The sequence below is a fragment of the Tympanuchus pallidicinctus genome, unplaced genomic scaffold (assembly GCF_026119805.1).
Source record: "Tympanuchus pallidicinctus isolate F22 unplaced genomic scaffold, pur_lepc_1.0 scaffold1, whole genome shotgun sequence".
Classification (NCBI taxonomy): Eukaryota; Metazoa; Chordata; class Aves; order Galliformes; family Phasianidae; genus Tympanuchus; species Tympanuchus pallidicinctus.
The window spans coordinates 1,797,609-1,812,294 of record NW_026294618.1 but is presented as its reverse complement, the minus strand read 5'-3'; the positions used below and the strand labels follow the sequence as shown (position 1 = coordinate 1,812,294).

Here is a 14,686-nt window from a genome sequence, read left to right as displayed (position 1 = left end):
CACACTGCAATAACCACAGAAACTATTTTTAAAACATTTCAGGCTTTCATTATGATGTCAAGGGGTGGGGAAAATATTGAAGAAGTAGCCCAAGTGGAAAGCAATTTGACACCAAAATCGCCAATAAGTGATATTAGGCTGACATTTTGGAGATGAAACACGTGGCATTATGGTGTGAGAGAGACGTAAAAAAATTAAGTATCTAAAGATGGAACATTTTCAAATTTCAAATAATTTTTTGGAGGACAAACCCTAAAGAGGAAGAAGAAGACTTTGCTGCTACCTGTACATTGATTTTACTAAACATCCCCTGAATTCTAAAGGAAAAAGCTACTATTTTCTCCTTTCTGGTCAAAGGAATGGATTGGGATTGTTCAGTCTGAAGAAGAGGAGGCTCAAGGGAGAACCTCATTGCAATCTACAACTTCATAAAGGCAGGCTACAAGGAGGAGGGGTTTGGCCTCTTCTCCCAGCAACAAACAGGACCCGAGGAAATGGCCTCAAGTTGTATCAGAGGAGGTTTAGGTTGGACATGAGGAAGAACTTTTTCTCTTAGTGGTCAGGCACAGCAATGGCTGCACAGGGAGGTGGTGGAGTCTCCATCCCTGGCAGTGCTCAAGAGGCGCCTGGATGAGGAGCTGCAAGGTCTGGTTTAGTGCTGGTGGTAGCAGTGGTGATGGGAGGGCGGTTGGACTCGATGGTCTTGGAGGTCATTTCCAACCTTGTGATTCTGTGATTCTGTGATTGCTTGCCAAGTTTATCAGAGTGATGGCTGCTCAGTCATAAATTCATGACCATTAGTGAATGACAAAAACTTGTATTGAACGCTGAACATACACTCATACATGCTTCCCCTGTACGTTCGCACTACATATCAATGCTTTTAAACACGGAGGACATTTTTTACACAACATTTTATTTCAAGAGTGCCAAGTCTACTGAAGCCTGTGCACATATAAACAGAGTAACTGATGATATGGTGGTGGATTCTTCCCTTGTTGACTGATGTTCATAACGGGAATGTGAAACTCAAATATTTTCTGCTGGCCTCGGCCTTCATGGACTGAGAATAACATTCTTCACCAAGTTAACTCGTTTGTTGCAATGCTTCACTTGTATCCAGCACACACCTAATCAAGCTGGGTGACTCGTGGGAACATTTCATTAAAACTGTGCACCTTTTAGGACATAATTATTTTAAAAGGCATTAAGTCAAACACTAGGAATTAACTGAACGTAAACTCACAAAACTGGTGAAATATGAGGTATCAAAAATTCAATCTCCAGCTAAATTCCTGTTCCTGGGAGCAATAATGGTAATTGGCCGCAGGCACAAAATATGGATATTCAACTGCAGTATTAAAAAGGAAGAGGAAAAAGCAATCTAAATGTCTTCAGAAAGGTTTTACAACTCACTGAAATTTGGACCTATTGGGAGTATCCACAGCCCTGATGAAATTATAGGGAGAAAACAAACCTTTTTCTAACTGTCATTATAGAATCACAAAATGGCCTGGGTTGAAAAGGACCACAATGCTCATCTCCTTTCAACCCCCAGCTTATGTGCAGGGTCACCAATCACCAGACCATGGTTCCCAGAGCCACATCCAGACTGGAAGTTACTGGTAAAATTCTGTGAAAATGGGTACTGATTGTGTAGAAGAATATCAGAGATGAAAAAATCATGTCACCATATTGTTTTGCAGCAAAATGGGTACTGCCATCACTTTCCCACCCCTTCCCTCTTCCCCTCCCCCCAAAAAAAAAGCCTTAAGGGAATAACAGCGTTCTTCCGAACCAGTTTATTTAATCAAATCTATTTCCCTTGTGGTTTTAAGGTACATAGACCTCTCTCACACCGAATATCCAGGATCTACAACAGAAGACAGGAATTGTAATATTTACATTTCATGGACTGAACATGAGACGTCCGTATTTTATGCAAAGTAAACAAATATTTAGCTTGAATGCAACCAATTGGCACAGAAATAAAGGAGGTCAGGCAAAGTTGTTACAGGCAAAGAAGGCAGATGCCTAAGGCTGCTGAGAGCAAGGCAGTCACAACAACCTCTTTGCCTACTTTGCTTACACTTTGACCCTCCAGACCAACTCTTGCTGTTTATGTCGGTGAAGGGGGTGTTATTTTGGGTGGTGCTGCAGCTGTAGAGGAGCAGCTCCTCCTGGAAGCAGCATCTGTTGGCATTACTGAGAAGACTTACCCTAGTTCTGACAGAAATAATGTTAGACTCTATTTTGGCCCCTACTCTAATGCCGGCAGTAACACAATTTAAAATTAATGTGAATTAGTATTATATTAATAATTTTAAATGACACAATGATATCCTCTATATATATATATATATATATTGTCATGCTTCTGTACCTTTTTCCTTTTCCTCTGTTTAGATTTGGAAGAGTCCTGCCCGATCCCTCCGTTCCCCAGCGCTCCCGATGGTGTCTTCCCAAGATGCTGCTGCCCTGCAGGTGCTGGTGGGGTGGGCGTAGGGGGTGGTGTGTTTTCAGGAGACTCAAGGCCAGTCTTCACACCTGCAGCCTGCCCTAAGAGATGTGGCTACGAAGACAAGATGCCCAACAGCAGTTATGGAATCAAATCACAAACTGGTTATGGCCTTCTCAGCTCTACTGTTAGAAGAGATGCGATACAGCACTGCTGGCTAATTCTAGTGTTTACCATCACACCTGCTTCACAGCAATGCATGCCTTGCAGAACCTACTGTACTTGTATCTGCTGACAAATATGGACCTGAACGTTAATCTCTCAGTATGCAGCAGAGAGAGCCTTCAATAGAGAGAGAGGAAATTTCCACTAAAGGAAAGAGAAGTGACTTTTAAATAGAAAGATGCTGCTAAGAATTTAAAATTTGGAGCTAAGACTATAACACCTTTCTTCTTACATCCCTAACTCTGTTAATGAACTCCACAGCAGAAGCCCATGTTAATACCATGTTTCAGTAAAACCTATGTAAAATGCAGCTACTAAATAACAATACCTGTATAGAATGCAACTACCAAATACACGTAATACTATATGTAATATGGTAACAAAATAGATTTATTCACATTCCCCTGCATTATTATCATATAAATATGTGAGAAAGCAACATGTACCTCAGTAGAGTTGTGATACTGTATGAAGGTGGCAGATATGGCATGACTGAATGGGTCACCGGCCTTAGGAGTCATGTCTTGTTTAACCAAAAGGGCCAAGTCCACCAACTGCAGAGGCAAAAACAGCCAATAAATACGCTGGTTTATGCATCATGAACGCAATTGTAACAAAGAAGAGATAGGAGGAGTGGGCTGAGGCAAATTACTCTTAGTGTTTCTCAGTAGAAAACAAAATTACTGAGATTTTTTAGCCTAAGGAACCTCTTTTCCACTTCTGTAAATAAATGGAGTGATTTATCTACCCAAGAGGGCTTGGCTTGGCACTAAGGTGACGTTTTGTTTTCCAGGAAATCCTGCTTTTTAATCCAATTGTGCAATCGGCTTGAATGAGCCTCAGCGTGTTGCCAAAGGTCACATAGCAAAGTGTGTGGTTTCAGTTTGGATTTGAATAAAGCTCGTGCTGGACTCCACTCCCCTCTGTTAGAAAACATTTCTAATTGTGTGTTATCAGATGGGTGACTATGGTATGGCATACATTTGCTGCAGAGCAAACTGAAGGACAGGTAGGGATTCAATCAACCTGCTTGGCCCAGTTAGTGTATCCCAAAGTCACCAATTCATGCCTGTTAGTTATTGCTCAGCCAGGCTGCTCCCTTACCTGTGCCACAGTCTCGTAGGCTAAATATGCCAAAATCTCCATTGCAACCGCATTTGGCTTTATCTCCATGCTGCTACAATCCAACCAGTCACGAAACTTGGATGCTTTCTTTGCTGTCAGTTCAAATCATGGGGGAAAAAGGAAATGTTAGTGGCAGGTAGGCCAAAATAATGTGGAAATACTGTGAAGGTAACACAGAGTGTCAGTGTAATTGAATCGGCCACAGAGGGAATTAAAAATGGAACTAATGAGGAAAGGCCACTGTTTCATACACAACATTTTGGAAACCCATAAGGAGGAGAAAGGAGAAGAACGTTCCAGACATTTCAGAAGAAGGACCTACCTCAGAGGACAGTAGACAGAATAAATCTGATTTGAAATGTATGATGGTAAAAGAAGTAACAGGATTGCATTGCAGCTTTGACAAATGGCAGAAAAAGGCGTTTGAGGAAACCAACCCAAACCTGAGGTTTGGAGCCCAGATAAAAGGGATATAATTGATTTAACAAAGTGAAGACAAATGATGGACAGTAGAAGGAGTCGGAAGTGCTGTGCTGTACTGAGCGGGGGTTAGGTGCTGACAAGCCAGCCAACATGATTTGTGGAGGAGTATTTTTTAAATTGTGCATCGGAGGTAAGGACATAATGTAGATCTGCAAATGATCAACACTGAGACAAGAGCTTCACACTGCTAATGGATGAGATCGCTCAGGAAGAAGAACAGAGAAAAATATGGAGCAAGGCAACATGAGAGACCTTGCTGAGAGGGTAAAAGAGATACCCAAATGGAACTGAAAAAGCATCATGGAAAGGCACATAAAAACCAAAAGAAGGATGAGTTTACTTCAGCCACAGGCAGGCAAGCTGATCACAGACAGAAACAAGTCATACAGAGGTCTTAATATGAGGACAGGACAGTCACAATGCAGTGATTACCCTGTATTCACCTAAAACAGCTCTTTCAAAGAGGGTCCTCACTGAGGAGTAAAAAGCTAAAGAGAAGGCAGGTATCAAACAGAAACAAACGTCAATACAGATTATTTTTTAGGATGGAATGAGATCCCACAGTGCCTGAGCCTTTGGTGAATCTCTTCTTCTTCTGCCTGCCTTTAAAGCAGCGCAGAATGTGGTGCTGTAATCAGCAACATACACCGCCAGAACAGACTTCTTCAAGTCCAAGATCTGATCTCCTGGGACCTAATATTCATGCATTTATATTACAGTAAAAAGGGTTTGCTACTCGAAACAATAAATTTTCATTAATAAATGCAATTTTTAATAAAATAAAAAGAAAATTAGCAAAAATAACCTTTCTATTTCTTTCTACGGTCATTTAAAAACACTACTAACATCCCACGGAGGTTTTTTTTATAAATCACAGTCCCCTGGTCAGCAACATTCGAGTTGTTTTTGCAAATTAAGATTTGCATTTGCTCTCTCTCCAGACGACTGTTTGGGGGTTTTAAAAATGGCTTCATCACAAACCTCTCGTTTGCTGAAGTCACCCTGATCTGAGGTATCATTCATCTAATGGCTCACAGATGCGTGATGCCAAATCGAAACCGAGCGCACAAAACATTCTGAGTTAGGAAAATAAATGCCTACAAAAAGCGTTTTCTGACATTTGCTGACACAGAACAGTATTTCCAATGTGTCATTTGTTTGTCACAAATGACTCACTCGTTCTTCGCATTTAAGAGTCCTGCTAGGAAGAACAAGATAAGGTCTCTCATTTAAAGACATCATTGTGCTCAGTGCCTGGTGTCGGATCATGTGCTGTTTTGTCACCATTTTTAAGGGCTCTCTAACCTCGCTTTTTCTGACATTCGACCTTAAGCCTTAGTCATCACTTAAGTGCCTCTGTAATGATGTTTTGCTACATGATCAAGCCCATTAATTTACAGCTCGTTATAGTTGTGGCCCACAAGTACTTCTAGTAAGTTGGTTTTCAGTGCTAGTAAAGCCCTAATTCTGTCATCATGTTATTAGTGTTGGAATGGCATATACTGATGAATTTGGCTAACATTGAATAAATTCCACAGCAGGAGCTTACAGCTTAAAATAGAAAAAGACTCTTTAGTAAGTTCTTTGTGTCACTGCGGATACAGAAATAAAAGCAAAACTTGCTGCTCTTCTCTAATTTTACATGCATTCCTTGGGACCTGCAACGGTGACGTGTTATTAATGTGCTGCCCATACCAGCACCACGACAGACCTCAGGCAAGCATGGCTGCTGCAGCCCATTAACTCCTTTCAAGTTCTGTCTCTGCAGCAGTTCCCACCAGCCCAGTATCTGAATCTGGTAAACCTTCACAGAAACACTCTGCTAGATAGCCTGAAACTATGCAAAATTAACCATTCCCAGGAATTATGAGGACAAAGTATTTTTTTTAATTATTTTTTATAGTTTCCTTTTTATACTTGTATTATTGTGGGTGAAACAAAAGTGCTTTCAAGGAGCACGAGGTTCTGCTGCTTTCTCTACAACATGAAACAACAGTTGAACACCTGATTGCAACGCAGCCGTTTTCATACTTACAAAAACTCAACTGCCGACTTTCACAGAATTCTGCGTACTGGACTGAGTCCATCATCCGTGTTTGTCTTTCTGCTCTCTGACAAAAGAGTAGAAGCACATGATGAACCTTATTCCAGTAAGAACTGCATTCCACAACAGAGATTATAGCAGCACGGTGCCCCTGCCACAACCTTCCAGTAACCCCTCCCCAAATTAAACGTGCATTGACCAATTTCAGATGCAGAAATACAGTCGCTTCTCATTGGCCCCAGGAGGTAAGAGAAGTGTGTCCACTTCCAGTTTAAGATCCTGCTACAGGAGAAGAAAGTAAATCAGAGCTTAAGAAAAGTGGCTTAAAATGTTCACTGCTGGATTTAAGACTGAGCACACGCCTGAGATCTGTTTACTTCAAGAGGTGCAGAGTGGATTTTCACAGGGTAAGGATCTGGTCTCTAGAAGAGATCAAGAGATATTGGGGGCAGGAAGCAGTAGTTAGGTTAAAGAGAACAATTATCCTTCTCAGATGAAGACAGTTGAATCAAGTCTCTTAAACAAAGAAAGCATACTATTTGTTTTACACATCAAGGAAACAAACATAACCATCTTCCAAACATAAAAGAAACCATTAAACCTGGCAAGAGCAGAACTATGGTTCAGAATACAGAGCGGTGTCAGGGGAGGCTGACGGCCCTGCAGTTAGTCCATACAGCTCAAGACCCCGTGACTGCTGGAGGTGGAATACAGCTCTGTAGGCATTACAAGCAATAAAACAAACAAAAAGCACACACACAATTTTTTTCTTTGAGTCCCTGGGCTCCTCTGCGTCTGATGAACTGAAATTTGCAGAGTCCATTAACCTGGTTTAGCAGAACATAAAAGCGCTGTTGATGAGAGTATTTGAGGATGGGCAAAGCTACCAACATTTGGCCTTGAAACTTTCTAATATCAGAAAAAAATCAGTACTTCAAATACTGTTTCTTCCTCTGTTCTCTTCCTGCTCTTCTATGACAGTGCAGTCCAGCCATTAGAAGATCTCATTGACAGACATCACGTTCAACCTAGCTGTGAATGGAACCACCTGCCATTCAGGAACACACCTTCTTTCCTTCTTTCTTTTCATCTCTACCCAGTCAATCATTTCTGCTGTTTTTTGACTCTTCGTCAACCAGATAGAAAACATTCCCTTTAAGTACTTTTCAATCCTTCCATGCATTCTTCTGGCATCTTGACTACATTTTGTGGAGCTGCTTTTTCAGATAAGTAAAACTTCTCAGCCAATCTATTCCAGCAAGACATTAGGTCTAAATTTATTTTGTATTCTGTAAAAATGAACGTCACAATAACTTCAATCCTCATCTAGCATGATCAGAACAGAGATCTGCTTTGCCTCTGAATTAATTCAATCATATTTTTCAAGACAGAAAGAACCGCCAGGATCACCTAATCTGATCTTCTGCATAGTGCAGGACACTTCTCACATAATATACTAAAATTCAGTTGTAGGAATTCTTGCATAACTTTACTACATAGAATCACAGAAACATAGAAATTATTCTACATCTTTGAAGGGCATCTAATTTTAACTTAAATATTTCACATATTAAGAGACTGCATTTAAATAATTTAAACTTTTTTATGCAAATACGGATTACATTCTGCAATCATTTCTGTCTGCCAGTCACAAATTGCTAGTTGGACATTTTCAGATAATGATGAAATAAATAACAGAACCACTGGTAAGTAACTGAATGGACTAAACTTCTCTGCATGTGACACAATTGTCTTAAATTTGTACACATCAGTGTGCAGGCTCATAGAACTGATGGCTGAGATCCAGCTGACCTCCTTCTGCTCTACAGTCCAGTCTAAAACAGGACTCCTGCCTACACAAAATCAAGTCAGCCATGGCTCACTCCAACAAAGTCTTAGACTCATAGAATCACCAAGGTTGGAACAGACCTCTATCTCATCCAGTCCAACTGCCCACCTACCACCAACATTTCCCCATTAAATCATGTTCTGCAATACAATATTTAAATGTTTCCCAGATGGGAATGGTAACTCAACCACCTCCCTGGGCAGCCCATTCACTCTTTTGGAGAAGTTTTTCCTTACTTCCAATCTGAACCTCCCATGGCAACATTTCCTCTAGTTCAACCCCTTTCACATGGGAGAAGAGGCCAACCCCCACAATTAATTTTGTTTAATACCAGTTTTCTGCTCCATTTTCTCAAGATTTCTTTGAAATGGAAGGATCCAAAAAACTGGCTGTTACATTGCAGATTTGGCCTCAGTAACATCAAGTTGAAAGGAATGACTACTTCCTCCAGCCTGCAGGCACATTTCCCCTACTGCTGCTCACTGAGAGCTTTGTTTCAGCTGTGATGAGAACTACTGCTAACTGAATGCAACCTGCTGCCTCCCAGGGCTGCTGCACAGCCAGGTGGGACCCACGGGTGCTGATGTGCAGGGTTACTCTGTACCTGATGTGGAAATTCACTGAAGTTTCCATTGGTCCAGGTATCAAGGTTCAAGATGCGATTGGACTGAAGCTCTGTCAATCAGTGTAGCAGTAATTTACAATCGTTGACAGATTGGCAGAATGTGTGCATTTTGTGGTTTTGCCAATACAAGGGGGAAGACATGGGAAAATTGAAAAAATGCTATAAACTGTATGCCATGCTTCCTTTTAAATCTACCAAAAAAAAACCCATTTGCTCTTTTCCCACAGACTTTATTCTTTCAACTATCATTTTACAAAAAATGCTTAAATTTTATAAATATGAAATTCTCCAGATTCTCTTTTGGAAAGGAGCAGCACTCCAACAGAACTGAAGTCCTCTTTTATCAGTATACAGGCAAGTCTGCTGAGAGTCATTCCTACACGAAGAAACAGTGAAATCCTATTGCCATGCTGCCTTAAAGCAATCTCAACTTGAAACCTGATTAAAGAAATGACTTGAATTATACCACCCCACCAGTTTATCAAAATGTATTAAATATATATGTACGTATGTAGTTTTCACTCCCTTTACAGTAGTACTAGTCATTCTAAGTAGTTAAGAAGCTGAATTATGTGGTGCACAGCAGACTGAAAATACTTCACATGCTTTCCTTGGAACACGCTGAAGGACGCAGCAGATAGGACCTGGCACAGTACATCTATGCTTAGTCTTCCAAAAATGTGTTGCATTATCTCTCTCTTTCAGCATGAAGAATTAAAAAGAAAGACTAAAGAGAGACAGGAAAGAAAAAGTGAAGAGTTCAATGTTGTCAGCTGCCATCCAGGATGAAAAATAATCTTATTCTGATTCCATTTCAGAGCTGTCACACTTGAGATATCAAGGTCTTTGTGCTGGGGGAAAGGCAAGAAGCCAAATGTTAACTTGCTTACCAACTATTGAGTGTTTGAAGGAAATGTGCTGAGTTGCTGCTAAGCTGGAACATTTGAAAATGGTGTGTGGCATGGTTGGACACCCCTGTGTTTGGCATCAACGTTAATGACAAAGATGTTGGCTCCCAAACTGCCTGCGTATTCAAACCGTGGCATGATTTCCTGCTTTCCATACTAAATACCTCCTCACGGTGCACCTACTGCAAAAGGAGTTAGCTGACTACTCCATAGAAGAAAAAGCTCTCCGGCTGCAACTATAGTTGGAGAAATAAAGCAAATTTTGAAGGGTTCAATATTGGAAGGCTTGCAAGAAGTTAGATAGTTTTGCTACTGGCTTCAATTCTACCAGCATCTCATCTGGAGTCCAGCATCTTTTAAAGATTAGACTGAACAATCTATGATGTTTATGAACAATTTATGAACAATCCTCTGTAAACAGGCATTGGTTCATACTATCGGTGATAGGTGCATGGTTGGGCTGGATGATCTTAGAGGTCTTTTCCAACCTTAAGGATTCTGTGACATGCTGAAAACACGTTCTCTAAAAATCTTATAATCTTGAAATTCTCTGAGAATTACCACTGTCTGAAGATTTCTGCTACGTAAAGGAAAAAAGTAGCTTTCCAACGATCACCTGAATTGGCTAACAAAAGAAAAAGGTGCTTCATGAGTGAGCATTTGCAAAGATTAATCTCACTCAGTTTTATACGGAAAATAAAAACGCCACTTGGGAAAGATCAATAGCTTTTGTTACACTAAACTTGATTTGGCTATAAAGCACAGACACCCGGCCGTTTTTATCATTTTTACCCACCTCTTATAGAACATACCATACATTCTGCAGTAACCATTAATCTGAACAAACCTGCATTACAAAGAAGGCCTTTGATGTAACACTGTTTATGAAAGCTCACTTGAGTGCAAACTTCCTCGAATCTTCGTTATTAAAAGAAAACACGAGGTCTTTCTCAGGCAGACAAAGATGATTTCTATTTTAATAGAGATGTCCTGCTGTGGATGGTAACAAATGCAGATCAAAGTAGGCTTTAAAACAATCACGATATTTTCTGTTTAGGGACAAAAGAAAGAAAGACATCTACAGCATGCTAATTAGTCATCTGAAGTTCTTTTAGTCACAAAGATAATAAGGTACTTTCAAAGACCAACTTCTTCCTGAAACGGACGTTAGCAATAGGTCAGATGAATCACATCTGTGAATTTCTCAGTAGTTCATTAACTGTGGACATCAGTGATGGAACCCTTACGTTACAGACGTGCACGAAACGCCGGATGAGCCCCGTGACTGAAGGATAGCTTTGCCAGCAGAGCAACACAAAAGCCAAGCCCAAAGAATGACTCAGTAAATTTGGTTCCTGCTCTGCTCTCGAAACCATATAACAAAGGCAGCTTTGTACTCTGGGCGTGTGTCAACTCTCTCCATCTTTCTTTAAGTATTTAAAAATGAAAGCTAACAGAGCAGATAAGTAGCAGGAAGGGAGCTGGCAAGACAGTTTAAGATTATGTAAAAATTTCAAGGGAATCCTAAAGAACGAAAGCAAATGGAACCTTGTAGACAATAACAAAATTAATGGAATAATTCCCAGTAGTCACAATCTCACTGCTTGAGGAATAAATAACAGTGACCTCCTTATAGGAACTCACCACTGCCCTAATATTTCCCTTTGAACATATGCAAAATCTCCACATACTGTATTTATTTGAATCAGCTCCGTATCACATCCAAATTCCTTGTCTAAATTTATTACTGTGAGTCTGAAATGTGGAGTTGGAACCAGCAAACGAAACATTTCCAGTTCATGGGATACCTTTGATTTCTGCAGGAAAATATTTTTTTCTGTTACTGTAAGCATCATCATGAATTTTCTAAAAGCATGCATTACATTTACAGCTATCTTCTACCAGAGCTTTCCAAAAACGGTAAAACATTTTGGGATAAACGATGTTACCACACTTAAAAAGTGATGTGGGATTTATGAATGTATGAAAAAGACTGAACTTCCCTCACTTTTCTGATTGGGGACACTGTAACACCTTTCTGTGGTTTCCATCTGGCTGTACATCAAAACCTTTACATACCAGGTTAATATTAGGATACTTTTATGTCTTCTGGAAAGCATTCTTCCAAACACTTCTCCTGACTCTTTACTCATTCATGGATGAGTTTAAGCTCAGCATCTTACAAGAAAGGCATTCAGTCATCAGACTGAGCATCACCGCATTGCCCACAAGATGCAAACAGCAAGGCACTCCCTTCTGTATAATGAGATTTACATTTTGTCCCAAATTTACATCAACATCAGTGACAGAATCTGTTTAAAAATAAAACAACATTTGTGGAGGTTCACATGTAAGTAAAAGGAAAAGGAAAAAAAAAAAATTAGAGTATTTCTTTTAATTTTATGAACAGAGATACAGATAGATGGATTAACAAAAGTGCAGATAGATAAAAATATTCTTTAAAATGCGTGTTTATTTAATATTTAAAGTGGATTCTCACAGTTATTACACTATGCATCATTTGAAGAAAATCCTTAAGTACCTCTCATCCTGATAATGTTTCCCCACCATTATCAACAGATTTGGTTTTGTACCCACTTTATGCACAGACACTTGCATCCAGAACAGGAAATCACAGAACCATAGACTGGCCTGGGTTGCAAAGGAGCACAATGCCCATCCAGCTCCAACCCCTGCTGTGTGCAGGTCGCCAACCAGCAGCCCAGGCTGCCCAGAGCCACATCCAGCCTGGCCTTGAATGCCTGCAGGGATGGGGCATCGTTCCAGACCATTAATTTACTAATGAATCTATTTCATTAATTACAAGGATAAGTAGAATTTAGATTTAGCTCATCCAGTTTCCATGAAAAACCCAAATGTGGAAACTATTACGATGAATTTATTTAAGAAGTGCATTCACGACTTTCTATGAGTACATGAAGGTGTGAGTAAGCAGACCCTAAAAACCAGGGTATTTTATTATTGTTTTTATTCATTGCGATATCATTCATGACAGTAGGAGCAGAATCTGGCCCAGAATGAACGCTTCATTAGTCAAATGTTAATGACCACGTGATGCTTGTTAATTAACTACACACAGTTCTCCACGCTGCTATTCATTACTGTTTCTCAATTTTTTGAAGTAATAGCTCACAGTCTTTTTGTGAGCACTGTCTCTGCTATATAAATGAGAATTAGGGTCACAAAATGACTCTTTTCCCAAAAGCAGTGTTTGATTGCTCACAAGCTTCTCTTTTTTCCTTGACTTCCTCTTTACTTTTTCTAATGTAAGAAATAAAAGGGAAGATGCTGAAGTTCCAGGATTTGATAAGACGATTTCGCTTTTGGAAGCAAGTTAATTTGAACCATCAGCTAATTTAGAACAATCTATTTAGTTAGGACCTTACACCAGACCTAGCGATAAATGAACCACAGAATTATTAAGCGTTTACACAAAACCAAAGAAACACATGCTGTCATTAATTCAAAACAATCACCATCATCCAAAGTCACTCCAGGAGTTCTCTTAAAATGAACATCCCTATTGCCTCCTCCTCCTCCTCCAAAATAAAACCTATCTCAAAACACATGCTTCTAAATTGAATAGAACTTTCAATAACACTTAAACTGATGCCTTACAGTTTAGTTTGCACGAGAAGTTGAACTGAAATGTTCTGACCAAGCTTTTAGTGGTCAGGAATTCTGAAGATTTTGATTTGTTAACAACATTTGCCAGCTTTCCTTGGGCTGGTGAAGAGTGAAGGAATATTTTGAGACTCTTTCAAGGCTGAAAATCAAAGTGTAACTTACCGGCTTGTGAAAAGATTTGTAAATATATGCCAACAGCTTTTACTGCCTGACCTGTAGAAGTTCCACACCAGCAAACACACAATGTTTTAAAGGCAATCTTCCAATGAATCGGATTTTAAATAATCTTGGCCATTTTGGTGCAAAACAAGCCAGCTAACATCTTGTTTTGTTGAGCCCTCGTGAGTCAATTCTCTTTAGCAGAATAAAAAGGTCCTACACGTGCTGGTCTCCTGTCAGTAGCACTGCTTGTTCAATCCACTACCATAGACTCTTCATTTATGTATAGGAATGACAATAGTTACGACAGGATTTTTGTCTTTAATTTTGAGATTAGGGAATGGGAGCAAAGAGCATCTACTGTGTGTGGATTCATTACCATAAGCTTTACTGACCGTTTATCCCGTTTCCTAAGGAAAACAAAAAACTCCCACCACGTTCCTATTAAAAAGCAATCAGATTTGGTATGCTGGTGACACTTTAAAGAGTACATTATGTGGGAAAACAAAATAAACATTTAACCTGGCAAATGAAAGTGAATTTGGGTTTTGACATACTTGGCAGGAAGGAAGAATTATATTCATGTCAAGCATGCAGAAAAGCTAATATAATATTTAAATATTTGCTTAACTAATATAGAATTTAAGACAACACGTTAGAAGAAACATTTTTTGTAAAACATTTTATACCTTTTCAGTACAGGATACTCTCCAGAAGTAATATATGTTCAGCTCAAATTTCAGACATCTGCAGCCTTTGTTGCACATTCCATTCACTTGTCAAGTGGGAAAGTCTTCGTATTCTCCTGACAAGTCACTATTTATACTTTCGAGATAAAGGCAGTTCTTGTACCAATGGTTTAAGCTGATAATGAATCTATGCAGCCTTTCAGAGAAGCAGCCCTTGAGAATCAGAATCTTACAAATATTGATATAATGAGCTAATGTTAACACTATTTCAGCTAAATCCTACAGTACTCTGCTCCCGTTCAATATTTTACACGTGCAATTGTTTAAAGCTCCTTTAGTTTACAACGGGATGTAATTCATTGACAAAGACACTAAGATCACCCAGAAGGTATCTGAAAACGCTGCAGGTCAGTGATTGCTGACATTCTGAATGACACATAATAATTTAGCTCGAACTCATACTTTGTGCTGCA

At 39.6% G+C, this 14,686-nt stretch overlaps 1 protein-coding gene across 4 annotated transcripts in view; it reads right to left on the bottom strand.

Annotated features, from left to right (window-relative positions):
* The window catches only part of SUPT3H (SPT3 homolog, SAGA and STAGA complex component), a 268,403-nt gene that overhangs the window by 55,051 nt on the left and 198,666 nt on the right, over positions 1 to 14,686 (bottom strand). For all 4 annotated transcript variants that reach the window (XM_052693150.1, XM_052693143.1, XM_052693167.1 and 1 more), the window contains 4 exons: positions 6,327 to 6,402; positions 3,788 to 3,900; positions 3,130 to 3,237; positions 2,384 to 2,572 (listed from right to left, as the gene is read on the bottom strand). In XM_052693150.1, the coding sequence (XP_052549110.1) occupies positions 2,384 to 2,572; positions 3,130 to 3,237; positions 3,788 to 3,900; positions 6,327 to 6,402 (486 nt within the window). The remainder of the gene's footprint in view (positions 1 to 2,383; positions 2,573 to 3,129; positions 3,238 to 3,787; positions 3,901 to 6,326; positions 6,403 to 14,686) is intronic.